The sequence below is a fragment of the Cololabis saira genome, chromosome 19 (genome assembly GCF_033807715.1).
Source record: "Cololabis saira isolate AMF1-May2022 chromosome 19, fColSai1.1, whole genome shotgun sequence".
NCBI lineage: Eukaryota > Metazoa > Chordata > Actinopteri > Beloniformes > Belonidae > Cololabis > Cololabis saira.
This window is the reverse complement of record NC_084605.1, coordinates 26,284,038-26,310,165: the sequence shown is the minus strand read 5'-3', so window position 1 is coordinate 26,310,165 and position 26,128 is coordinate 26,284,038. Positions and strand designations below refer to the sequence as shown.

Sequence of the window (26,128 nt, the reverse complement as noted above, 5' to 3'; positions counted from 1 at the left end):
TACACACAACATTTGGCTGGAGGCAGGAATAGATCTGGTTTATTTGAGACTTGACTGAATGTTGACACATCTCAGTCTTGATTCGTGAACAGATGAAACATTTCTGTAAATGTTCGGAATGATAAAAAAAATTTAAATGGATGGGTACCATGCAAATATTTATACACGTGAGGGATTTAAGCTCCATCAGTTTTCTTCAGCCTCTTCTGGATGTTGTAACTCCTCAAACCAATAATCAGCACCCGCGGTCCCTTTAAAACCGCTGTGAAAATAATCAAATCCAGTCAAAACGGTCACATGAAGATAATAAGGTCAACTCAAGACCACTGTAACTAACCATTATAACAAGTTTGTACATCTATAATTCAAAAAAACATAAGTCCTTTCGCATCATCTCCATGTAACAACAGTAAATACAAGATCCCCTCCCCAGGGATTGATTTAACTTTCCTGCTTGGGGGGCCACTGCATTTTCAGTTGTGATTAAACTGAACCTTGCCCAACAACTGAAAAAGCTGTGAAATGACAATTTCTCATACAAGCATCCTATATCCTATCCAAAAATACTTTATTAGCCCCGGAAGTGGAATTGTTTCAGTAGTCATGACTCAACCCTCTTCAGAGTCATTGTAGAGGTTCATTGCTGTGGGCAGGAGTGCACAGACAGACAGACAGGCCCCCCCTCTCTTGACCGGGGAAACGCTCCAGTGATTGGGGCCGCCATGAGGGGCCTCGCTGTGGGATTAGCGACTCCTCTCCACCGCTGGGGGAGTCTCTGATGTTGGGCTCATGCTCCTCTTGGGAGAAGCAAATGAAAAGGGTTCATCACAGGTCAGCTTCAACCATTACCATGACGAGAGGAAACCTGGCCGTGGTGGCGGGCCAGGGAGAGGACAAGTGTGCCGGCTGTATACGGGTTCACTGCATGTCAGGCACAATAAAGACCAGAGCCGTGGTTGCGGATCACACACTGCTAATTTTTATTAAGATTTCATGCAGAAGTCAAAACAACACAAAGAGAAATGATGCAGCTAAGGAGAGTCAACAGTCACGCAGCACAGCCTCGATTTTCAACATCTCCTTCAGCATAATCCAGACATACAAACAAACAAAAACAAACAAAAATATTGTTCTGCAAAATGAGACGACTCTGCAAAGTTATCAATACCAAACGGGATGGTAACGTGTGATCTTTAAAACACACATCTGGAGTCATCTTTTCCCCCAATCACCAAGGAAGCTTCTGTATTACAGAACGCACATTTAGACACCAAAACAAAACACAGGGGACAAAAGGAAATTCTCTCTCAAAATGTGCAATGCTGAAACTTCATTAAAGATGTCTGCTTGTGTTAATGTGCCACTCAATCCAAATCGAGAATGAGAAAATCTATTAAAATAAGCATCTTCCATGAGATAAATGAGAGAAGTCTTTTACAGCTAGTGAAGAACTGACTTCAGAATCTGATTTGTATGTTTACTGTACGCACATAACAAATAAGATGCATAAACCAGCAGCAATATATATATATACTGTATATATAAAAATGAACATTTTAACTCCATAAACAAAAGCCTAAAACACAGACATTATGACAAGATCTCATTCTTCCCGTAATTGGTTAATTTCCTATTTTAATCTTGCACAAGAAAGCAAATTTAAAATACTGATCAGAAGAAACAAAAGTAGTGCTAAATAAATTATTTCTACAGCTCCGTCTAGACAGTTCTCGTTAATTACAGCTGGCTGAGTGTTAGCAGACTTGCAGTACATGTTGGAAGGTAATGCTGCCGTCAAAGTGCACACTTGTTTTAAGCTTGTTGTGACGGTGAAACATGTTGCATTTACTCTTGTCAAAACGGAAAAGGGTGGGGGGAAAAAAAAAAAAAAGTCTCATTTGTAGTGCTGTGTCTGAAGCCAAGTTCATTTCTGAAAACAAATGTCACGTTGAAAAGGTCAGGCCTCTTGAGATGTCAGCGGAAAAAGATTAAATAAATGACAAATGCACAAAATGTGTAAACTGCTTCGGTGGTGTGGAGTTGAAAATTCATGAAAACCCCAAATATTAAAGATGTGGACATTTAAATCAAAGTTATGCAGAAATGCCATTAAGTTAAAAAAAAATAATAAAATAAATTTGGTCCTTTAAGCTCAATTTTAGGACAAAGCATACAAAGTCATCTACTGATGGAGCTTAAAACAAAAAGTCACAGAGTAAAGACTCACTATAACAGCATTTGTCTCTTCAGCTACGTGCAAGTGCTCCTCTAACAGCGACTCTGCTCTGCAAATCCCTCATTCACCTTTGAATCCATGACAGTATCCGTGCTCAGCATGATGACATAAATAACAACTACACAGCATTGCACCGCTGATAGAATTATAACCAACTATAGCAGCGTCAGGGTAATAAATCTCAGCAAAATAATCTCAATAAATCTGTTGAGACCAGCGAAAGCATCAAACAACCGCATTTATTCTGTCAGATACTCCACAACAAGGCAGGTTTCCAGGGTGGCGTAATGGCAACCGTTGGTAGAGTGCGCAATGATGCCAGTCACAAAAACTAAATTCCCTTTTTCGTCATTCCCTCTTAGTGTTTAGAAATAATCATATGTATATTTTTCCCTTTTCTTGAACACGCTGTCCGCAGTGAGGTACATCCCTATTGTCAAAGCAAGTGGAACATAAACTCTTTCCAAAAAATCTACATTAAATTATCTCTTCCATATACATGTAGCTTAAATATACACAAAACTGATGAATGTGACATTTGTCATTTACAGATTTACAGATCAAGTTAGACAGGTTTGCAAAGAGACTCAAACACCAAAACAAGTCCCTTGTAGTTGGTGTGATTAGTGCCCCAGCTGATGACAGGCTTTCTGCAGTATAGGGGTTTTACTAAAAGTATAATCTAAAAACAATCATAAACCTGGTGTCAAATTGAGGAAATCTATATGAAATAAATTTTCTATTTTTAACAAGGACTCCTTTTTCTTTAAATGGCTGCAAACTGAAACTCTGCAGTCCAGGGCTGGATCCTTCACCCACAGAGAAGCAAGCAGCCCGCCTCATTATCTCCAACACATCTCATATCGTGGGGGGGGAGCTATCAACGGCTGGCGTAACAAGGTAGGCCATTAGTTTGTGTTTTTTTCCTTGAGAGAAAGAAAAAAAAAAATCTAAATTTTTATTTCTTTTCTAAAAATCATTAAAGCATGTGCTAAACTCTGTAATGTGTTGCGATGAGTCAGAAAGCAGGTGGATGCGTTTCTGAGTCGTGTCAGTCAGTCCTCGGGTGGTGCTGCTCAGCTGGTCAGGTCTAAGGCCGGGTATCGGAGGTCAAAAGTGGGGGTGCTACATGGCAACTAAAGCGTCCTCCTGTCTGTCTGCCTTCTTGCGGCTGGGAGTGCCCTGCCCTCCGCCTGGGTTGCCACTAGGGGGCGACGGTAGGTTGGGAGTCATCTCAGCAGCTTTTGCTCTCTCTTCTAGGAATTTGTCAAATTCTAGATCGAAAAGAAAAAAAAAAAGGGAGAGAGAGAAAGGAGATGGATAAACAACAGTACAAATTGTCACAACATGAAAATTTGAAAACAACAGACATTTATGTCATCTAACCTTCACTGGTTACACCTTCTTCGCCTTCATCTCCTTTCTGATAAAGAATAAAAGATAAAAGTTACATCTGGGTTGAGCCTGCCAAACCCACAAAAAAAAAACCACCAGAAACTATTTGCAATTGCTTGTATTTGACCAAACCCACCAATGAAAAAGAGCGTTTCTTCTTCTTTTAAAACACACACACCAGTTGAGCAGTATCATACAGAAAGGAGCCACTTACCCATCATGACAAGTAGCACACGCTTGTTATTAGGCCAAAACAGTGAATATCACCACAGTCTCAAACATTTGTGCAAAATGAACATGAACTCTTATGATGCTTCATTACACATCTGAAGCCAAAGCTACTAAAATACTTATATCACAGCTGGATTGCTCAGGAAAGCTTTATGTTTTAATGAAATTTTGGTTCCAAAACAAAAAACATGATGTGACACACAACTGTACTTCAGAAAGATTCCACTGAGGTCTTTCAGTACTTGCATCACATCCCTCACTGAAGACCTCATGCTCATTTGGCCAAAATACATATCATTCTTTAGTATTATGTCCCCCACACTAATGTTAGTAATCTTCAAGGAAGCCAGGGTATAAGGGTATGGCAACGTGATCAATCACAAAGTGAGAAAATGTGGCCCAGGATTAACTTGTTATCGTCAGCCTTCGAAGACACCTCACAAGAGGATAAGACAGAATGAAAAAGGAAAGAAAAGCAAGCAGAAATAAAAATCATGATTGGCTCACCACATCAGTACACAGCCATTCCTCTATGTCATCCATGACAGAGGACTGACCTCCGACACCCTAAGGGGCAGCATCAAGAGAGCCACGCGTGGCCAGAAAACAAAACAAAAACCCACCCGAAACAACAGAAAATATGACTTAAAAACATGGCTTTAAAAAAATTCAAATATTAACGCAAATGAAACTCAAGTATTTGGAGAATTAAAATGATAAATGAATACATGAGGAACCGAATGGAAACTTCCATTTATGGATGAGGAACACCAAATGCTTATGACACACTTCTGATCAGGTTATCAGGATACATGGACAGAAAATAATTAGACACAGATTATGATGAGGATGCAGTGAAACACTGGTGAGGAGACGATAAGAGGCCTCAAGCTTTTTCTTTTTTTCAAATAAAGAAAAAAAAAAAAAACCTTGAAAGCCCCACAGCAATGACTAGCAATGAAACATTAATGGTTTGAAACTGTTAAAGAAACAGCTTTCATCCAGACACTGGTCCATGTAGGAGTAACAAAGACACCAGCAGTATGTGGTTGGGAAAATAAATTATAGGTAGACACGAGACCGAGACTTACCCCTCCTGCAGTGGGCTGTAGCACATCCAGAGTGGGAGGAGGACTGCTGGCGGTGGGGCCGTCTGCTGCTGCAGCACTGAAACAAGTGAGTTTTTTCAAATTTAGCACTCAAACAAGGTTTTTCCCATCTACTTTCCAACCAAAAAAAAATAACAAAATGTGTGACAAGTCAAGCTAAGGCCCCGTTTACACGGGGCAAAAACGGAGGCGTTTTCATGCGTTTTGGCCGTTCGTTTACACGAAAACGGAGGTCAAAGCCCCCAAAAACGATCATTTCTGAAAACTCCGGCCAAAGTGGAGATTTTCAAAAACTCCGTTTTCACGTTTGCGTCTAAACAGAGGAAAACGGAGGAAAACGGAGATTTACGTCACATTATGCAACAGAAATGTCATCAGCAGCGTCATGAGTGCGACCTGTGTTTACAATTTGTTTGGCCACCGTCAATATTTTCTTGTATTTTACCTGTTTTATATTCTATATAAAAGACTCTCGTTCCGTCTTGGAAGTAAAGCCTGAATTATGGTCCTGCGTTAAATCGACGCAGAGCCTACGGCGTAGGGTACGCGGCGATGCGCGCCGTACGTCGCCGCGTAACCCTACGCCGTAAGCTCTGCGTTGGTGTAACGCAGAACCATAAATCAGCCTTAACTGGAAGTTACACGTGTCATTTGTTGATGTTTTTTCCAGGATTCTGATTGGCTGGCATGACATTAACAGCGTTTTCATGCGGGTTCGTGTAAACGGGGATATTTTTGAAAACGTAGAGGGGAAAATATCCGTTTTTGTAAATACCCGGCTACGTGTAAACGTGGCCTAAATGACATCCTTCTGATTACACATTAAAGAACTGTATTATGCCCAAAAAGACAAACAAACAAAACAAAAGCATTCTTACGTCTGGCTTGGTTCAGCCACGACTTCGGTTCTGGTTTTAGCAAACACATCGAAGTCGTCCTGAGCAGGTGGAGGCTTACAGCTGGAGAGAGAGCTCAGGGTGCTGCTCACGGTGTCTGCACCCATGTCTGCAGGGGACAAATGTATACTTAAACATCAAGCGGCAATAACCCACCCCCAAACGCATCGGAGGTGTCTCAAGAGCTGCACCAGGGTGCAATTACACTCGGTTTGCTTGCTTTGTGGAATCATCCAAGTAACAGGAGAGCCACTGGCAAGACTGGTGTTCCACCATGTCAACACAACTTTGCACACAGAGCTACAACACACCCACCTTTGCCCCCAGGTGAAACAGAGGCGACAAAATAAATACAAATAAATAAATAGCTAGCCTCTTTTCTCTGCTTGGTGTTGTTTACATAAAACATAATTTACTCAGTGTGTTTTCTTTCTCCCTCTCTCTTTTAGGAAATATGTCAAAACAGTGCACTGAAAAACCCAGCGTGTTTATGTGAGTTTCATGGTTGTCACTCAGTCCCTCCTCCACGCTCAAGTGTATCCAAATGATAAACAAGTTGGCTGCCAGGCTTTGCTCCAGGATTCAGAAAAGACATGCACAACTGGTAGTGACAAAAACAACACTATCTGATAACTTGAACCACACGGATAATAGAGATTTTACGTTGTGAAAAAAGGCACTGCTTCAGTCTGATTGAGGACAGTGCTTTAACTGGGTTAATCTTTTCCTTTTAAAATGGTTTCGCCGCAGCACATCATGCTTATTGAGTAATATAAAAAGGAAATTGCATCAAAAGGCTTTGAGATGACAGCTCTGGTTTTTATCCCTCTATCCTAGAAGAATGCACATTTTTATAACGTCAAAAGGGAACTTGTCTGAAGTGGCTCCATGCATACCTAAACCAGCCAGACGTGAGGCCAAGGTGGCCGGGGAGGAAGGCCTTCCCGCTGGGGCTGTGAGGGCGGGGGGCAAGCTGGTCGGAGCTGCGTTGGCCATGTTACTGACCACCGCAGGGGAGCCCGGGCCCAAGTCGATGAGATTGTCTTCCGTCGCCTCACTGAGGACCTGATGAGTGAGAAATGATACGACGACAATATAGCGGTTATCTCATGTGGGAGCAAAGAAATTGATTTACAGTTTCTTCAAAGCATATCCATTTGTGGAAGGCTGTGAAATGAAAAAGGGGAATTGTAAGGAATTTCCTTTTTTGCTTATGTTTGAAAAAAAATAAATAAACAAAATATTTGTTGTGGAACAAATTTAAACAAATGCAGGTGTGGTGCACAACAAGTGTAAGCGCAATCTTGCAAACCCAGCTGTTGGTTACTTTCAGGAGAGCATGAAACCATCTTAACTGTGGGAACTTTGGGAAATCTGTTCACTTTGTGGACATTTTTTTCTTAAGGGGCTCAAAACAGTTATATTTTTGAACCATGTTTAGGTTTCAAATGGGAACGCTTATATAAAATGGACAAAAGGACCATGAATTCTTCATGTGTTAGTCATAGCAGCTACACCCTTCCTCTTGGTTATCCACAGAAACACAAAACAAGAAAGAAGGCCAAAATACAGCAGAGAGGAAGAAGGGGAAGACTACGTCTCTGAAATAATGCAAACACAACATGACAGTGACCCTAGGCACATGTTCATCTCAGCGGCATCTTATCCTTCTTTCACTCTGGTCTACTTCTAAGTTCCTCATATCATTGACTGCTGGGGGGGAGGAGGCTGCAGAGTCAAAACATGCCATATGGAATGAAAATATTGGAACATGATTGAGCCCATATCATGAAGCCATGTTTCAACAGTTGCTGTGGGGTGATGCAGCTCATTCGGGGAGGTTGACAAGATTTTCATACTTGCCTGTCTCAGCTAGCCACAGAAACGAAAAAAAAAGAAGCACAGAAAGGAAGAGACAGTGAATACCACCAACATGCTAGTGCAGATACAATGTAATGGCATAACTATGGACTACACACCATGGCTCAGCAACTGGTAACCCAATGAAGAGGGAGGAATATTCCAACTCAATATCCTTCCCTTATCATTGCTTTCCAATCAGTGAAGAGGTGGAAGCAACAGGAAACTGACAAACGCATGAGGCAAGTAAGCTTTCCTGTAAGCGGCTGCAAGCATGTGATGCATAACACACATCTGGTAAGGCAGCAGCCGTGAACAAATGTTTCACAAAATGCAGCTGCCCTTCATTCCAAGGAGACATTCAGCTTTTAGAAAGCACAATAAGGGGAAGCTGATTAGATAACGCCATGGCTTCCATGTGTTCACTCAACATTAAAAAAAATAAAACACACACACAAATGACATATAAACCTTTGAATGACAAACTACCATTACTTGATCATGATTCAACACTTTTTATTCTGGAGGATTAAACACCCAGACCTAATATACGCATCTAAAGTTTCTGCAAATTGGACAGAACTTAAATGCAACAGGTCCCTTCATTGCACAATAAAAACAAACTCCTAATACACCAGAGATGAGGGATGGGAGAAGAAAAAAAAGATGTACATTGCATTAAATCTTGAAGGTAAATGCCTCTAAACGTCTATAATATGTCTCCATTTCAATAGACAGATACATCTGTGAGGATGTATAAACATGGATGAGATGCCACACTTTTTACTTGTGAAACCAAAACAGTCTCTTTGCAGCTCTGAAAGCCAATGCTTAAAAGAAAATCCAGAGGCTTTAAGCTCGTATCAATCAAACCCATCTGATGGCCTGACTGGTACTATAACAACCAAGTCAACACAAAAAGACAATGAAAGGTGTAGAAGCCAGAGAATGTATGAAAACAAACAAATGATAAGACATGAAAAACAGAGCTCTGATGATATATTGACAAAGTCAAGATACTTTGAGTCTTCGGCAAACACTGGGTATTTCATCACTAAAAGTCGTGAATGCTGACTCACCCCATTGTTGACATTCTGAGCCGAGGACCTCCCAGATCTAAACCTCTCATACCTGAAATAACAAAGAGATTACATGAAACAAACAAAATCTCTTCATTTATTTTAAAGCTGTCACTTGAGATTAGAAGAGTAAACTTTCCTAACAAGGTTATGTCTGCATTTGTAAATTATAGCTGTTTTCACAGATTAACTCCAGACAATGTCTTTAACTTTGATCACGCAGTAACAGAGCATTCTTGTAAAACCAAACAGTGGACAGGTTTGGTACTTTCTTTAATATCCTTCATTCACTTCTTAGAATGCAACACAGTACTAGTTATGGTGGGTGTTTTTGAACATGTCTAAACTCAAAAGGTCTGTGTTTCAAGTCAAACTAACAGATCCTAACTATTGCTTTGTTTATTTATACACCATTAACCATTAAAGCTTCAAGTATTAAAAATAAATAAGACAGTTTGCACCAACTAACAGCCACAGAGTGATTAGAGGCAGGCATATCGACTGGGTTTGAAGAGACAACACAACAGAGTCAAGAAAGATGATGTTCATTAATGCTTGTGTTGTATCAAAATAGCTTGGAGTATTAGGGCCCAAGGGAACCGTCTTCAAGCAGGAAACTTTTATCATGTCTTTTTTTACATTGCATAGTGGGTTATAAGTTGTGTGAAAAAGATGTCAGTCTTTGAATTTACATCAGTGCTACATGCATTTGGATGAATATGCAATACTGAGTCAAAGACAGTGAAAGTTATATCCACACAAGCAGAAATAAGAAAGAACAAACAACCCTCATCGGCACACACACTCCTGAATTCTGTGGGTAATTATACGCCTCATTCACACATGAATTCCTCTGGACAACAATTGCATTTCATGCCTGGGAGACAGTGAGGTGACCTCTGCAGAGTCTGGCTTGTGTGATGTGGACATTTGTGTTCTCAAATGCAGACTTCTCAGGTATAATGTCAATAATAATGATAATAATTCATACAGTGAAAATGTCAAAACAACTCGGGTTGGGTTTTAATTGTTTTCCAACCTTTCATAACGAAGAAAAATGTTGTTGAGGTCATCATTGACGTGCAGCAATTCCTCCGTCACTGCCTCATTAGAAACACAGGAGATGAGCTCCATTATCCTCTGCTGCATAGCTCTGCAAGTCCTGTTCAGCTCCTAACAAACACAAATGCATAAATTATGTCAAGGAATTAATCCGTTTGGGTTTGTCTCTTATCCCTCTCACTTCTTTAAAAAAAAAAGTACCAGTGTTCCAGATTTTGTTCAGAGTTGGGGGGATTGCGTACCTGTAGTAATTCATAGTCTGAAGCATCCTCCTGTCCTGGAACCATCTCAGTCAACATCTCTGACATCACCTTTGTGTTTCCACGAACAATGTCCAACTCACTGCGCAGCCGGCAAATCTAGATTGTATAAAAATAAATGACCTATAGTTGGCACATAATTCAAAAATACTCAAAAGGGGTTTTTTTTCATATTGGTATACTAGAATATGTACAAGCACTCAAAGATATTTGCATGTATATATATATTATATATATGTATATTGTGTGTGTATATATATATATATATATATATATATATATATATCCTCTTCCGTTTATAAAACACCTGGTTGTCTTACGTCTCCTTTTTCTCAAACACAACACATTATACATTCATTCACACACACTACAACACATCACACACCCACCGAACTGCACCCATCACTGTCTTGTCTTTCCTTTCCCACTTTTTCATATTCCACTTTCAGTGATCTTAGTCCTCTTTGGCAGAATTTAAAAAAAATATATATTTTTCACTTTTTTTTTCCTTTTCTTGAGGGACCAATAAAATATGAGACTGTCAAGAGGGCTGGTTCAGGAAACACACTCACGCACATACACACACAAAAAAAAACAACCTTTGTTGGAGATTAAAATTCATATGTACTGTATGTGGCTTTTGGTTTTTACCGAACTTGGTATTAACCATTAATATATATATGTAGCCAAGAAAAAAAAAAAAAAATACAAAAAGGACTAAAAAAATTGACATATAATGGTAAAAGAAAGAAACTTCCAGTCACTTTTTTTCACGAGTTTTTAAACATGAATTTTTAAACACTGAGTTTGCCGGTTTGATGCGACTAACAACCCAAAGCTTATAAGATAAAAAAAAAAAAAAAAAAAAAAACACCTTGTTGCTTTGTTTGGGGATGCCCGAGTCTACAAATATGTCAGTTGTTCAGATTTCAAGTTTACCATCACGTCAGAGCCCCAGATCAGAGTAGATCCAGTTTCTCCGTTTTCATCTTCACCCAGATTCAAACATTTCTGCAATTCTGCAGCTGGGAAGCCTTTTGCTCAAAGCTTTAACGCTAATTTCAAAAGAGGCACACCCTGTGGAGGTTTGGCTGGAGTGGGGAGTGGAATGAGTAGAGGCTGAAGTGGGCCTATAATCCACTGTTAGACAAAACTGTAAATACAGTACATGGTTGAAAACAGGGATTTTTGTACTATTTCCCTTTGCCTAACTTTGATTGACAGAAGGTGGGCGTGTTCCAGCCTGCTTCCCAGGTCTATGGTTACAACCATTTGTAAAGTGACGCTATGCAATATGAGGAACAAGATTCCTAATGAAGAGTGGTTTTGAATCTGACGGATGATGTCAGGAAGGGTTAGTTCACTAATTACACAATCTATGGACATGACTGGATCTAATCGCTTAAATCCAGGGAATGCAACCTTGTATGCCCACATCTCTACAGCCAACAACTGACTACTCCAATGCCTTGCAGTTTTGGGCAAGAGACATCTATTAACTGCTCCTCAAGAAGACAACAATATAACAGATCGTTGGAATTGTTCAGGTCTGTGCAGCCCGGCCACAGTTGAACAAATGAGGAAATTCAGCCATGGAACGCTATTGCTAATTGCAGTAAATTCCTGCTGTTATGTGGAAACAGGATCAAAATCTGAACGGCTCAGTTTGGGGCACCATATTCAACACAGTTTGGTTTAATAAGACACTTTTGAAGTCTAAAAGGCATCCCAGACACCAAACTTTCATGCTCTTGTATTGAAAGAGTACATTTTATACAAAATGTCCCTTTTAGTAATTGACCGTTTTAAAACACTAGCCACTGATAAAGTGGACCTTCCACCAACAATCTGCAAAATTGTTCATCATCTTAAGACTCGTAACTTTTTAAGTGCATCAACACAGCCTTTTTACAATAAGCAAGATACGAGCAGTAGTGATAAATCAACCATCTTCATTCATTCATAATGGCTTCAATTAATCCAGAACAGAAAAAAGCCTAAGCAGTTAAATGTTTTCAAATACCACAAAGAAGGCCAGTTTCCTTTTCCTGAGATATTTCAGACTGACTGACAACAGAAAGAAAGCAACATCTTGTGAGTATGGCATGGATTAGGCCAATTCAGAATTAATTTAATAGGGAGAGATTACCACCCATCTTAACAAGGAAGCTCTTAAGACATAAAACAGGGGCATGGGTTTTGTGATCGTCACAAGTTTGGCTAACTTAAATTAGGAAACACCATTTACTGCTATTTAATCAAATTAAGAGCAAAATACCTTTACAGAAAGGAGATCAATAAATATGTGAGTCAGACTCTGTCTTTGCATCTTTACCTGTTCAGGTGTAGGATTGATGGATCCAGAGGGAAGAATATTCGGGACCTGAGGGGCGGTGTAGGCTGGTGGGACAGACTGTGTCGCGGGTTGAGTAGTGCTGTTGAACTTGTGTAAAGTGGAGTCTCCCTCTGGAGCAGATGCCATCTACAAGCAACACAAAAGGTTTGTTAAATGTTACAAACTGGGACTCCGACAACAGAGAATTTCTCAAAAAGATGCAGTTTGGAAACGTAGGCACACAACTGGATTGTTTGACACGATGCCTCCTACCCGCCCGGGTGTGTGTATAGGTGAGAGGGTCTCCAAATCTGACATGGGGAACTCAATGCCTTTCCTTTTCAGCTCCTCATAGATTTGAACCACACCTGTCAGATCAGGGCTGCTCCTGAATGCATCAGCCCATGCCTGCAGAATACAAAGTAAGAAAGGGTTTCAAAGACAGAGACTAATATAAAAACAATAGGTAAGGGGAAGGATGACGCATCAAAAGAGCCTGTTCTCCGAACAATTGTGTTTGTCTGCCTTGAATACATTCAGTCAGCAAACCGCAGCGCTCCAAGTCTGAAGCTCGATCGCCCATTTTAATATATGCGATAAAACAGCAAATGAAAAACATGTTCAAGAAGACGATGTGGGCTAATAACTCTCTATAAATCAGTAATTTTGAAATGCAATTCAGTTTTATTATTAAGTTAAATTTCCTTTACCCAAATTATAAATTTAAGCAACAAAAAGAAAACCCATGCCAAAACAAGACAGGCCCTGGTAAAAATGACTTCAAATTTGTATGTTTTTAATCAACTCAAGGATAGACATGCAAACATCTGGGAAATGAGGCAGGTGGTATAAGGACTTGGACAACATATTCACAGTCTGTTGCCCAACTGGGTATCATGCATGGAGGCTATAATACAATAATACTCCAGCTGCTGTGTGAACATAGTGCATCTCCATAGATTTGAACAAATTTTCCCAACTGACACTTCTGTCACAAATGTGACCAGAACAATTGGATTCTTTCTGCACACTCACAGCTACAACATGCCCCATTCTAACTGCATGTTGTGCAGAGGGCTTTCACAGTGTTCCTAGTGGAAATAAGAGCAGCTTGTGTGAATGTTGTGAGGTTACCTGAGCTAGGACAGGTAACTAGAGCTGTTCCTGGCTGTAGCTCTGGAGAGACTATGCTTTACCTGAGGAACTGCCTGTGGATGACAGGCCACCTCCTGGACTGCTGCACAGCCACATAGACTGTAGTAAGTAAACAGCTATGCTGTGCATAAGCCTCACCATTATTTGACGGAGCCAATATGGAATGATTGTGCTATCTCACATAGATACGATCATTATAAAGAGGAGGATCTGTGCAAATAACCCATTAAGCTTTATGAAGTGCAATAACTGGGCGAGGATAATGATCTGGACTATGTGCATTCAGCTGCAACATTATCTCACCTGAATCAGGGTAAGTACTTTATCTTGAACGATGGTTGGTGGGTTGTTTTTGGGAGAGATGACTTTAACAAGCACCCCATCGACAAAGTCCCTGCTGGTTACCAAAGCATGAAAACGATGACCACAGTTCTTCACACATGTCTCAAGAACCTGATAAACGCAGAAACAAAATAACTTTTAGTACATGCTAATGCTTGCCAAACAGAGTAAAATCCCCTTGATGTGAATGCAAATAATGTAAATCCAGTGTCCCTATGAAATCTGGTCTAGATAATACAATTGCCGGTGTTAAAAATAAGACGTTATTCCACATTTGACATATCCATCATTAATAATGTTTCTAACACTAACATGCACAGCTGCACTCTTGCTGTCCACTTTAACTCACCGTTAAAGTCAGCATCACTTCCCTATAGTTCCTGTTGCCATTGAGTCTCTTCTTGACCGCTCTGATGGCATCTTTTGGCCTACCCACAAGTGAAGATACACATAAAACACAAACAGTGTCGTACATCATGTTCACAGCTTTTAAATTACAAGACAGGCTGAAACAAAAATATTCAAGATAAGGCTGAAGGCTTTACGAGACATGTCAGTGACACTGACACACTGTAAAATATTTGAAGACTGAATACAAAAAGGAAAACGTTAATGATTCTTTAATTTTTCCCAATCATAAGGCAGAAATAACCATCTTGACGACTTTTGACAAATTCTTTCTGCATTACAGTTCTGGGCGTGTGGCTCCCCTTACATTCCCCATGGAGAATATATAAATCAGACTCCTTGAAATAGACTACTGATTAACAGTGTTCTGTGCTAGACTCGCCTAAGCCAGTTTATAACACACTAATCAAACAAAACCTGGACTTCACACACTAGATTCAAACATAGAAGGACACAAGGTTATTGGAGCGTTGAGATAAGCAGAGGCCTTGCAAGGCTCCAGCTCAAAAAGCCAGAGCAAGATTGTTTTATCTAAATATATCACAGATGAGAAAAACAAGAAAAGGGCAGACAGAATATCTTCCTGCAGAAACTCATGACGCAAACACAGATTAGTAGACAAACAGTATATAGACACTGTCTGAGCCAACTAACTCACCCATCCTCTGTTTCATTAATGATGTCACATATTTCCATGTTGAGAGTCCAGTCTTCACTTTGCAACGAGCCATCGGTGGCTCTCTCTGTGACAGACACACAGATAGTTAGGAAAACAACGACGTAACTAGAAAAGCAAGCAAATCTAATCAATTGGATGACGGTGTTAGGCGGCTAACTAAGCTAATTAGCTGTTAACGTCACGTTTTTGCCATTATACCTGTTCTTTTTTTTACACTAACTAAGTACTTGTCAGTAAATTAGACATTTAATCTGTAAACGGTTGTTTTAACACAGTAACATTCTGGTAATGCTAGGTAGCATGGCGGCTAACGGTGGAACTCATTCAGTAGCATGCTAATGTAGCAAACATGACACGACTCCAGCCTATATACACCTGTAAGTCAGTGTCGCAGTTTCCACTAAACGTAACGACTTACCAATGCAATGCCCCACTGGTGTACTAAAAGGATTTCCCAGAAGGAACTCCATCTTGCTCTACAACAAGCAAGTCAGTCCATGGGATGATGCTGCTGCACACTTGAGGAGACGTCTCTTAAGCCCCGCCTACGCTGTAACGTGATTGGTTAAAATATATCGACGTTTAACGTGATTGGACAGCACCAACGCTCATCACAAGAGTTAAGGATTGTAAATAAAAGGAAACAAAGGTTGCACCTAAAAAATAATTTTATTTGAGCGGCATTCATCTTCATTTTACACCACGTTATCGTAAATTATAACTATAAAAATCATGTTAAAACGTGTATGGAAGTCTATGTTTCCACTGATACTGTAATACAGGACGCAAACACTTAACAGAATTAAAACAGACATTTGTGGTTTGATTTGATTCTTGTCAGCTGAAACGACATTAAAACTTAGTTTTAGTTTAGTTTAGTTTATTTTTTTTTGGACATTTACATTTTAAGATGTTTGCATATACACACTGTAAATGTACAGTATACACACACAGGTATAAATATTTATATTATACATATGTACACATTTCCTTTTTTTTTTTTTGACCAAAAAGGTATAGGCTGAAGCCTCATGGGTTATTTTGCCTATCCTTTTCAACAAAGGCAGACTTCAGAAACAAAAGATACTAATAAGAAGAAAACGAAACGAACGAACAAAACAAAGAAAATAAACAAAGAAGAGAAGAAAATAAATGTTATCACTCACGATTTGAGGATAGCTGCAGGAGGAAAGTTGCATAATTTAGACAGTTTAATATGAAGATAATTTACATTTGTGTTCTCTATTTATCCATTATTTTAGATTTATAATTTTTTTTTAATTTATAAATTGAACTAATTTTTTTTAGTTCCTCATCCTCATCCAACTCTGCATACTATACATTTTAAAAAAAAATACTGGATGAGAATTAAGTCTATATCTCCTAAAACAACTTTCTCTGGACAGTGCGATAATGAAGAGATAATGCAAATGAAGAAGCTTTGTCTAAACAGTTTAGTCTTTCACCTCCACCCCAGAGTAAAAAAAAAGATATATACAAAACAAATGACTGATTACAGAAGAATAATCTGATGGCAGCATGTTTATTTCAATGTATTCATTTACCAAACAGTACAGTTTGTGTAGATGGGATGGCATGCTACTAAAAAAAAAAGAGTCAATGCACATTGTTGAATTTAAATGTTCAAAATTATTATTGACAAAACAAGCATGGAATTAACATTCCAACACCAAACAGACAATATCATCATCATCCACACTTCTGAAGCTATGTGCCAGTGTCCAGAATGTAACGGGTGACTGAGAACCGCATGGAAACTGAAGAGTCACTTTTGGCAGCTGCATCATATAAACGCTGCAAAAATGACAGCCAATTTGATTTACTGAAGTGTGACAACTCTACAAAAATCCACTGACAAAGCAGTTGTGTTTGCGAAATAAAACTATGTGAATACATGGTGTTGGATATAGCACAAAAACATTTATACAACTCAGATAGTTGGGGTGCTTAAGAGTATGTTTGCTTTTTGCCTTCCAAGACTTCTAGAAACTAAATCCCAATCCTCAGTCCTGCATAAGTTTGCGTTTGACAGTCGAACTTTCGGATGAGAGGTAAACAAACAGAGCCCCTGCAGCAGTCCGTGCCCTCAGTTCATACAAGTCATAGTCATGGGCCCATTCCACATTTCCCCAGGATTGAATCTGTCAGGGGGAACAACATTTAGAGGACACAAAAGTTTGAAACACAGCCAAAAGGAGCTTTGTGCATCAGATTTCTGCAACATATCCACAGTGCTAAATTATTTGCTGCCAGACAATTAGATTACATGAGGAACACTTCTCATCAATACAACCAACAAACACACCAAAGAAGCCAAGAAATACCTGTATCAGGACACTAAGTATTGAGTAATCTTTGGTACCGCTTACCTGGAATTCTTCTTCGAGTCTGGAGAGCAGAACTGCCTGCTCCACACTCAGATGTCTGTCAATCATCCCCAGAGACAGCACAACAGACTTCAGCTGGGTGATCACATACTCAAGCCCTACACAAGAGCAACCACACTTTAAGTATAGACTTATAGTTTACTTATGCTTCAGGTTTACGTTTAACAACACTTAAAAAATCAAGGTTATTTTCTTATGAGACATGTCTAATTATTAAGGTCAAGGACATTTTACCTGTCAGGGACCAGAGGTTGTATGACTTGAGGTGTTGTCGAAATGTGTCTTTGGTTTCTTCCGGAATCTCAGGACCCAAAATACTGGATGAAGATCCAATAGTGACATTGTATCTGCAAGTCAGATGTGAATCATTTTAAATAGCATCGTGAATGACAGTGTTTGGATATCTCCAATACTGAGCTTTGAGCAAAGCCCATGAGCTTTGACCACGACACAAAAAAATGCATTTGTTACCTGTTTTCAACCCAGTGCAGCACAGGGTCCCACTCATGCCTCTGCAGCTCAACCAAAGCCGGGGGATCATCTACTCTGTAACTGCACATCAAAGACGAAAGAAAAAAAACATTGAACAGCCTGAAGTAAAAAACAATAAAAAATTTCAGAATGACACGTTAGTGTGACATCAACTGTCAATCACAGAGGAGGAAGCACAACGGTCTGGGCTGCTTTGCTGGGTCCAGGATGGGTGATTTATACAGAGTAAGAGGCCCCCTGACCCAAAACGGCTACCACGGTATTCTGTAGCACCATGCGGCATGCACAGAGTTGGTCAGGGGTTCATCCTACGGCAACATAGCGACCCAAAACATACCTTTTTTCCTAAGGTCTACCTTAGGAAAAAAGAACAAGATAGTAAACTTGAAAGCATCAAGCGGTAAGCTCAATCTCCAGTCTTAAACCCCATCCAGCTGGCTTGGGTGAACTGGACAGAAGGGTCAAAGAAAGCAACCTACAAGTGTCACATTTATGGAAACTTCTGCAACAGAGTTTGGAAGAACCCGCTAAAGAATATTTGGTTTCCATTGTAGAAAGTATGCCAAAGAATGAGTGTGTACAGCTGTTATCTCTCCCAAAGGTGGGTACTTTGATGAGTCACAGTTTAGAAAACATTTTGGTTTTAAATTATTTTCATGATTTTATTTTATTTTTTTAAGTCAACTGTTTATACTCTGTGATTTTGTTTCATTGCACCATGAGACAATGCATACATTTCAATAACAAACTATAAAAATGGCTACCGTTCATCAAATTTGCAAGCAATCCACAACTGATATGATAAACCAAGTGCTCTATGGAGAACCACTAAAAGAACAAACGTTGTCACAACTAACTGTTGTCTCACCAGCTTGGAGTGAAATGGGAAATGGTTTTGAACTTATACAGTGCCTCTTTAACCTCATCCAGGGTCTAGAAAACATTTCTACATTGTGTTTCTGATTTATCTTCTTCCCACACACGGTCACACAAACACCCTTCATACTACAATGCTTCTGTTACCTGGTCCACACACAGCAGTGGTTTCATTTCTACACCAATACCCTAATGAGTAAACGTCCTGCTCAGAGATATGTCGACATGTGATGGGGATTTAAACCACCAACTTTCTGGTTAGAGGTCAAGCTACTCTTTCCACTGCGCCATGGCTTCCCCAGTTGGAGCAACCACAAAGGTTCAGACCAAACAGTGTCTTAACACTGTTTGGTCTGAACTTTTTGTTTTGGACACAAATGGATAGCTTAGATCCCAGCAAGATGTTTTCTCTCCTGACTGTGGTCCAATGAGACTCCAGTTACCTCCCAAGGTACCCATGCACATGTACACCATTTTAAAATATAAACGAGTATTGTTAAATAAAAATATGACAAAGTGGAGGTTGAGCTGTTGAGCAGCCAAAATCCTTTAGCAAACAAGAAAAAGGGAACATTTAATTTGTTAAAAGTAAACAAGAGGTATACCAGATGGTGTCGGTGTCCAGAAACTTTAGAGCAGCATTAATCATTTGGTCCTCGGTGCGCTCAGTGGGATTGTCCAGAGCTGTGTTGCAAAGAGTGGTCTGCAGGAAGAGTTTATTAACGTCACCAGCTGTATCAGCTCGACAAGTGAAATATATTTAACTTTAAAACAAAGAAATAGAAACGTGTGCACAGGAGAACGTTAATCAATCCTCAACTTGTGTGACTGCAGAATCAGTTCTCATTAAACATCTGTGGTAAATGATGATCAAAACACTTTTGTATGGATTCACTGGTTTTCTGGTCACAACCTTTAACGACCAGGCAAATAGGATGCTGCCGTTTCTACAGCATGGGTGTAGAAAAGGGATATTTTGAGCATAACTAAATGCCTGTATTGTATACATTATGAAAATACAACTCTTTAATAGCATCTCATAAAATGCATATACAACTCTGAAAGGATGACAGAACAAAAACGATGAGGAAAGAAGTCCAGTTGAATGTGATTCAAGCTTTTTAGGATTATCAACACTGGCAACAAAGACGTAACTGACGTTTGCATAACGTAAAGCCGGGCATACACTGTGCGATTATCGGCTCGTTTTGAGCCGATTTTCCAGTCGTGCGACTATTTTTTGGATCGGGACGGATTTTGACCCAATCGTTGCTCGTGCCTCGTGCAGTATACGTGGGGTAACGAGGAGAGATTAACACCTCACGACGAGCTCCCGATCACAAATCGTGAGCTCGCAAGAAAATCAAACTTGTTTGAAATCCTGGTCGCTCCTCGTGAAGGAATCGCACAGTTGAAGCAGCTACGACCCGATTAGACTCATCCTTTCGCAGAGAGCATGCACAATCTCTGATGTCACGTCAAAAACGATTTGTATTTTGTAGTTTAAATGTTGCAAATTCACATTACAAATCATGTTTTAATAGCAGAAAAAAAAGACCGCATTTCCACGTACGGTGCGTGTCGCCGCGTACCCTACGCCGTAGGCTCTGCGTTTGTGTAACGCGGAACCATAAATCAGCCTTTAGTGTGCGCTCTGTGCGCTGTTCGGAACACTTCTCTTCTTTGTTGTGCTCATTTTGCTTGGACGCCGCAAAAGTTGTGTCTCACAGACACAACTTTTGCGGTATGCGTTCATTGTTGCGTCTAAAAATGATGCGCAGTGCCCACCCAATCAGAAACAGATATTTTGGGATTTTTTTTATATACACCGGTATATAAAATATATATATAAAAATAAAGGATCCCCATAACCTTTGATTGGGTGGGCAGGACGCACGTTTGGGTGGGCACAGTCCACCCCTGCCCCAAAACCGGCCTCGTGTTCCAGTACACAGAGGTCCGACGGGAGGATTATGATCGTATAGTGTGAGCAGAGGGGTCGCATCAGAGCATCGGGTCGTACAGTGTGAGACCATAAATCGTGGGCTGTGAACTTTTGAACTCCGCTATCTAGTCGTGCAGTGTGAGATGGGGCAGTCTCAAACGATTTAAAATATCGCACAGTGTATGCCCAGCTTTACTGACGTTTGCATAGATGTAACTGACGTTTGCAGCGACGTAACTGACGTTTGCATACATGTAATTGATGTTTGCATAGATGTAACTGACGTTTGCATAGAGTAACTGACGTTTGCATAGAGTAACTGACGTTTGCATAGAGTAACTGACGTTTGCAGTGACGTAACTGACGTTTGCATAGAGTAACTGACGTTTGCATACATGTAATTGATGTTTGCATAGATGTAAGTGACGTTTGCATAGAGTAAGTGACGTTTGCATAGAGTAACTGACGTTTGCATAGAGTAACTGACGTTTGCAGTGACGTAACTGACGTTTGCATAGAGTAAGTGACATTTGCATAGAGTAACTGACGTTTGCAGTGACGTAACTGACGTTTGCATAGAGTAACCGACGTTTGCATACATGTAATTGATGTTTGCATAGATGTAACTGACGTTTGCATAGAGTAACTGACATTTGCATAGAGTAACTGACGTTTGCATAGAGTAACTGACATTTGCATAGAGTAACTGACGTTTGCAGTGACGTAACTGACGTTTGCATAGAGTAACTGACATTTGCATAGAGTAATTGACATTTGCATAGAGTAACTGACATTTGCAGTAACGTCACTGACGTTTGCAGTGACGTCACTGATGTTTGCATAGAGTAAATTACGTTTGCAAAGAGTAACTGACGTTTGCAAAGAGTAACTGACGTTTGCATAGAGTTAAAGGAGCATGAGGCTCCTTTTAAGAAATGAGACTCTCTAGCGCCACCCTTCGCCACAACGGCCGTCGGGGGTACTGCAGCCAACAGCAAAGCCGGCACGGGAGAACGGGGAGAACGCGCATGCAGCGTCATGTGACGTCACATCCGCAGCCCAGCGCGGGAAATTCGGGCCCAGAATTGCAGCACATTTTGCAGCACACAGCCTGTTCAAGGCAACAGAGAGATACACTAGACTAGAGGGCTCTTTCTTTTTGGTTTGGAAAGCTGCATCTGACATTATTACTAGAAAACTTAAAACGTATATGAATTTTTTTCATAAATCCTGCCTCAATCCTGCCTCATGCTCGTTTAAGGCTGAATTATGGTTCAGCGTTAAATCAACGCAGAGCCTAAGCCGTAGGGTACGCAGCTACGTGGGAGGCTTTCCGTAGACTACGCCGTAGCCTGACGTGCACCTCCCAAAAAATTTAACTACGTGTCAAGGCGACGCAGAGCCAATGCAGGCCGAGAGGGTTGTGATTGGTTTGTTTGGTAGCAACACATTTCCGGTTCCGGTTCTTGAAGCAGTAGTGAACTTTCAGCGCTGTTTTCTTTGTGTGTGTGATTTTTTTTTTTTGGGTTGTTTTGTTTTTTTGCACAATAGTTGTCCTCATCTCTTTGATTCACTGCAACCGGAAAAGCCAGAAGCTAAACAAAGTATCAACTAGCGCTCTGGGGGGTTACTGCACCGCGGTGAAATAGAGTGAAGGAGAAGTCCGAAGGGTGCACGACGGCGTCACGGCAACGGCGTAGGCTCTGCGTTGGTTTAACGCAGAACCATAAATCAGGCTTAACTGACATTTGCAGCGACGTAACTGACGTTTGCAACATTAAGGTTTCTTTAGCTGACAATAAGTAAACCTTATTTTAGAAAACAGGTGCCACCAGAACAGAATAAAAACTGGACTTCAATGCCACCCAATCACATTTCAAATCTCATACCAGATGCATGGTGTAGAACTTGAGTGTTTCCCTTTGAGCGTCCCATTCAGTTGCCACGGCGATGGCCAGAGCTTCATTTGGCACCGTGAACAGCTTCCCTCCTGGAGTTTTTAGTTTCCTCCGGTCTAAGTTTATTTCATACAAACCTCCTATTGAAATAAAAATAGAACAAATAAATATTATGCATGTTTAATTTTATGAGCCCAATTTTTAAAAAGTCAGGGCGCTGTGTAAAATGTAAATAAAAATAGAATGCAATGATTTTCAGATCTCAGCAACCCTTATTTTACCCATTAGGGAACATAAAAGACATGTAAAATGTTGAGATTGAGACATTTCACCATTTTCTTAAAAAATATCAGCTCTTTTGAAGTTTGATTGCATTGGAAAAGAAAAGACCGGAAAAGTTGGGCACTAAAAGGAAACACTAGGAAGAATATATTGCAACTAACTCCCCTCATTAGTAACAGCTCAGTGAAAAAAATAGGAATAAAAAGGGATCTTTAGAGCTGCAGAGTCTCCCAGAAGTAAACACTTTCAGACCTCAACCAATTTGGAAAAAACCTACATTAAGAAATTGTGAAATAGTTTTAAACTATGTTCTTCTGACTAAAGCAGCAAATACTTTGGATATCTCATCATCCACCAAGATTCCAAGAATCTGCAGAAATTAGCCATGAGTTCTGTAATGGAAATCACTGCATGGGCTCAGGAAAAAACAGTCCATGAAAAGTTTGCCAGCCTGTGCCATCCACACATGCAAGCTGAAGCTCTAGAATGCAAAAAAGACATGATAAGCTGATCCTGAAACATCTTCTCTTGACCAAAGATTAATTAAACTGTACTGTGATCAGAAGAATCCAACTTTGAAATTATTTTTGGAAATCACAGATGCAGCTTTTTATCAGCGCTCATTTCAAAAGTCTGTAGCTCTGATGGTATGGCTGTATGACTGCACACATTTCAATTTCTCAAAAGGTATACAGGTTTTAGCACAATATATGCTCCCATCCCTACAATGCCTTTTACAAGGAAGGCTTTGCATCTTCCAGCAAGACAAGGCTAATACTGCAAACTGCATCCTTAACGAAAGCATAATATAGCTTCATAATAGAAGTGTCCAGGTGCTGAAGATCTGTCACTAGATGACAACATCTGGTGCATTATGAAGTGAAAAATACAAGACCGTTGAGAAGTTTGAATCCTACATCAGACATGAACAGGACAACATTCTTCGCCTGAAACCCCAGCAACTGCCAGCCTCAGTACCTTGAAATATGAGATTTCAAATATACTGTAATGTTGTACATTTCCTTAGTTTTAACATTTGATATGTTTTCTATGTTTTCTTCTCTGTGCCAAGAGAGAGTTTAAGCAGCGAGGGGTCAGCACGCCAAGGCCCATGCCTTCAGCTGCTGCCCAAAACACTTTGCATCTGACCCGGCCTCCCCGACACCAGGGGGTGGGCAAATGAAATCGATGTAACTCACTTAGGCTGAGCCGGCTGGACACCATGGGTAAAGGTATGGCCACCATGCACTCACCAAAAAATCCCTCCCCCAGGCCTGGCTGCTGCATCAGCCCCTGGTGGCCCTAGTTGGGATGTCTGGAACGTTTATTCTCAGTATGAATCAATCAGATCACCATTAGCCTGGCCAGCCCCTCGTGGCCTTGAGAAATCCTACCGGTGGCAATTTCTGTGGACAACATAACTCCTGGGGTCATTTATGCATGCAAGCCGGCAAACCACAAAAAGGTAGTGATTCCAGGAGGGGATCTTTGTTCCGTCCATTGCCTATGGTCACAAATGGTGGGCAGCTAAAAATGTATGTCCTCCACAGCGTGGCTGGACTCCTTTAGAGAGAGGGTGAGAAGTAGGAATGGGTGATATTTTACCGTTCACGATATATCGTCAAAAAAATTCCCCACGGTAAGAATTTGTCATCTCGCGGTAAAAGTGATAAATTCCTGTTGATGACGTTTTTGTGTAAAGCTGATTTATGGTTCTGCGTTAATTTGACGCACAACGTACGTGTGAGGGAGGGAAGGAAGGAAGGAAGGAAGGAAGGAAGGAAGGAAGGAAGGAAGGAAGGAAGGAAGGAAGGGAATAAAGAAGGAAGGAAGGAAGGAAGGAAAATATGAGCCAGAAAGAAAGAAAGAAAGAAAGAAAGAAAGAAAGAAAGAAAGAAAGAAAGAAAGAAAGAAAGAAAGAAAGAAAGAAAGAAAGAAAGAAAGAAAGAAAGAAAGAAAGAAAGAAAGAAAGAAAAATAAATTCCCATTGATGACGTTTAGTAGCATTTAGTATTCTTTTAGAGCAGTGTTTTGGGGGCTGCAAAGACTGAACGTAGTGATAGATTTATAGTTACAAAGTTGGAGTTGAATTGGTATTTTTTTTATCGTCATTTTTATCGTTATCGGGATAAATGCCAGAAATTATCGTGATACATTTTTTAGTCCATACCGCCCATCCCTAGTGAGAAGATCAGTCATCCAAGAGGATCTTGGAATCAGTTGATGCCTCCACATTGAGAAAAGCTAGTTGAGATGATTCGGACATCTGGTTAGCATGCCTACTTTTCGCCTCACTGGGGACGTGTTTCAGGCATGTAGAACAGGGGGAAGGCCTCGAGGCAGACCTAGGACAAACTGGAGAGATTGCATTTCTTGGCTGGCCAGGAAATGCCTTGGTGTCCCCCTGGAGGAGCTGGCCGAGGTGGCTGGTGAGGTTGTGCCCTCAGCTTGGGCTGCTGCAACCCAAACTGATATGTGGAAGATGAATAGATGGATGGATCAAAAACGGGTTAATGAGATTTGCAAATCATTGCATTCCGTTTTTATTCACACTTCATATAATGTCCTAACTTTTTCAGAGTGGGATCTGTAAATGAAGATAACCCCCTTGACTTGAATGCATTTTACACTTGCCTTCCCCTTGGGATATGCTGACATCTTGATAAAACTTCTTCCTCTCTGTTCAAAAGCACAACATTGCATTAGTAGTCATTCCAAAACATGATTCAAACACAAAGCATCTGCGTAAATACAGATTTTAATCCACTGATGGTTCATCTTACCTAATGAAGCAGTGGAGTATTTCTGCATACGCCGGGAGTCATGATGCCTTGGACAATCTTTACAATGAGAAACTACATTTCGGAACTGACTATTAAGCCTAATAATACTTCTAAACATAGTGTAAATTAAATAAAAATGGGACGTTTGGAGGCAATGCTACTATAACTAAAATTCGAGACGATCCGGGAGGTTTGCCGTTTCTGACAGTTTCTCACAGAAAAGAGTCCAACATCGTACGAGAAGGTCCTGCTTCTGATTAAGCAATCATTTCATCAAAGTGTATACGTCTATGTTTTGTCGTTTATCATTTACTGCTCATCTATCACGCAGAAGCTCCTAGATTCAAAACCACGCGTATGACCTTCGATAACAGACGGCGTCGTAAAGTATTAGATG

The 26,128-nt window shown here is 40.3% G+C and overlaps 2 protein-coding genes across 5 annotated transcripts; both read right to left on the bottom strand.

Moving 5' to 3' along the window:
• Window positions 1-956: 956 nt before the first annotated feature.
• tom1l2 (target of myb1 like 2 membrane trafficking protein) lies at window positions 957-15,579 on the bottom strand. Of its 4 annotated transcripts, none has more exons than XM_061707592.1 (15): window positions 15,466-15,579; window positions 15,027-15,111; window positions 14,310-14,388; window positions 13,922-14,071; window positions 12,707-12,871; window positions 12,464-12,610; window positions 10,111-10,227; window positions 9,846-9,979; window positions 8,807-8,858; window positions 6,764-6,932; window positions 5,850-5,976; window positions 4,954-5,029; window positions 4,370-4,429; window positions 3,623-3,659; window positions 957-3,510 (listed from the first exon to the last, which is right to left on the bottom strand). In XM_061707592.1, exons 1-15 carry the CDS (start codon window positions 15,515-15,517, stop codon window positions 3,362-3,364), a joined length of 1,599 nt encoding a protein of 532 aa, XP_061563576.1. In that variant the 5' UTR covers window positions 15,518-15,579; the 3' UTR covers window positions 957-3,361. The 4 variants fall into 4 exon arrangements, with proteins under 4 accessions (XP_061563576.1, XP_061563577.1, XP_061563578.1 ...); XM_061707593.1 differs by having other exon boundaries at window positions 12,710-12,871; XM_061707594.1 differs by having other exon boundaries at window positions 12,737-12,871.
• Window positions 15,580-16,574: 995 nt separating this feature from the next.
• atpaf2 (ATP synthase mitochondrial F1 complex assembly factor 2) lies at window positions 16,575-26,124 on the bottom strand. Its single transcript, XM_061709323.1, has 8 exons — window positions 25,732-26,124; window positions 25,583-25,627; window positions 22,658-22,806; window positions 19,429-19,526; window positions 17,927-18,007; window positions 17,690-17,802; window positions 17,438-17,553; window positions 16,575-17,209 (listed from the first exon to the last, which is right to left on the bottom strand). The coding sequence occupies exons 1-8, from the start codon at window positions 25,847-25,849 to the stop codon at window positions 17,072-17,074; spliced, it is 858 nt and encodes a 285-aa protein (XP_061565307.1). The 5' UTR covers window positions 25,850-26,124; the 3' UTR covers window positions 16,575-17,071.
• Window positions 26,125-26,128: the final 4 nt, after the last annotated feature.

What these genes read in the sequence shown, in the direction of transcription:
- tom1l2 (XM_061707592.1), bottom strand. Translation starts at nt 15,517, where the DNA reads ATGGAGTTCCTTCTGGGAAATCCTTTTAGTACACCAGTGGGGCATTGC. An exon ending in ATTAATGAAACAGAGGATGG is followed by an intron (nt 14,389 to 15,026) that starts GTGAGTTAGTTG and finishes ACTTGTGGGTAG; the next exon opens with GCCAAAAGATGCCATCAGAG. An exon ending in TCAATCCTACACCTGAACAG is followed by an intron (nt 10,228 to 12,463) that starts GTAAAGATGCAA and finishes TATACAATCTAG; the next exon opens with ATTTGCCGGCTGCGCAGTGA.
- atpaf2 (XM_061709323.1), bottom strand. Translation starts at nt 25,849, where the DNA reads ATGTTTAGAAGTATTATTAGGCTTAATAGTCAGTTCCGAAATGTAGTT. An exon ending in CAGCATATCCCAAGGGGAAG is followed by an intron (nt 22,807 to 25,582) that starts GCAAGTGTAAAA and finishes TTATTTCAATAG; the next exon opens with GAGGTTTGTATGAAATAAAC. An exon ending in AGTTCTACACCATGCATCTG is followed by an intron (nt 19,527 to 22,657) that starts GTATGAGATTTG and finishes CTCTTCCTGCAG; the next exon opens with ACCACTCTTTGCAACACAGC.